The sequence below is a fragment of the Pundamilia nyererei genome, unplaced genomic scaffold (genome assembly GCF_000239375.1).
Source record: "Pundamilia nyererei isolate P.nyererei 1_Seehausen unplaced genomic scaffold, PunNye1.0 scaffold00105, whole genome shotgun sequence".
Taxonomy (NCBI): Eukaryota; Metazoa; Chordata; class Actinopteri; order Cichliformes; family Cichlidae; genus Pundamilia; species Pundamilia nyererei.
In genome coordinates, this window is record NW_005187506.1 from 2249893 (window position 1) to 2251154 (window position 1262).

The following is a 1262-nucleotide window of genomic DNA, read 5'->3' on the forward strand; positions in this document are numbered from 1 at the left end:
CAGGTCCTTTTTAGCAGCCCTGCAAGCCAATCATGTGCTTTGTATTTAACTTTGGCCTTTAGAAATAAAGGACACGAGTCGAGCAGCTTCATAGTCCAGCTCATGAACCTGCTGTGCTGCTCTCATAGGTGAATACTCTTAATGACGATGAGCTTAACAGGTAAACAAATGAACGCTTACATTAAGCTTCCCTCTGCAGCAAACAGGAAGAAAACAGCAGGGCTGCACATCCCACAGGCACCAGTGTCTTTCACACACATTAACCACTGCTCCCCTCAGGCAGTGATGGAGTGAGTGTTTAACTCCCATCTTTATACATTAAAGGTGACACCTCCTCTATGAGGACGAGCGGGGAGTGATAAATGAGTCCACACAGGTCCACACAGGTCGTTAGTCTTATGTGTGTCAGCTTAAAATGTGTGCGACACACCGCGCCTGCTTCGAGATTACGGACGTTTGCATCTATGTTGCATCTTTACAAATGAAACAACCATGTGTGCTGGTGTTTGACACATATTAGTCTGCATTAACATGTCTCTGCTGGTCCAGGTGACATCCGTAACGACCTGTACCTGACACTGGAGCGAGGAGATTTTGAGAGGGGAGGGAAAAGCGTTCAGAAGAACATCGAGGTGACCATATATGTGCTTTACGCCGACGGAGAAATCCTCAAGGTAGGGAAACGTTCCTGCAGTAAAAAGCCTTCTTTTGTCCATTTAGTGGCAGATAATATAAACAGATGTTCAGCATCTGTATGCATCTTTCTTCTTCTAACAAAAAAAACAAGTCTTTCATCAGTTTGAAGTTGTGCCTAATGTTAAACTTTAGGCTGGTTTATAGCAGTTTCTTTAAAGGCAGCAGAGAATTTGTAGCTCACAGTAAACATGTTTCTGGTGTTTTGATGGTTTAGTTCAAGTTTAGAGTAGAATTAGCAAACAATTAAAACACCAAAGTCACATTAAAACACACTAAGTAACAGCTGCAGCAGATGAACCACTTCAATGTTTTTGGAGATGAAATGACCTGTTTTATGAGTGGACTGTAAGAGTAAAGTAGTGAAAATGTTGTAAGTTAGAATAAATGAGCAGTATAATCCACTATCAGCTCTTTTATGTGTGTGAAATCCACGTTGTTGACCGTGCACACTTCAGTACATGCTTTTAGTTTCTGTGCCGGTATCATGATTTCTTGGGTACCTGCTGCCCCCTGTAGGTTCAAACCTCATATAAAGAAACTAAAACACTTTAAAGCAGCAAACATCC

The 1262-nt window shown here is 41.9% G+C and overlaps 1 protein-coding gene across 1 annotated transcript in view; it reads left to right on the plus strand.

The window, feature by feature from the left end:
• Positions 1-1262, plus strand: part of LOC102207162 (dedicator of cytokinesis protein 3-like) — a 248678-nt gene that overhangs the window by 180292 nt on the left and 67124 nt on the right. The window contains exon 15 of the mRNA XM_013912880.1: positions 550-674. Coding sequence (XP_013768334.1) covers positions 550-674 — 125 coding nt within the window. The remainder of the gene's footprint in view (positions 1-549; positions 675-1262) is intronic.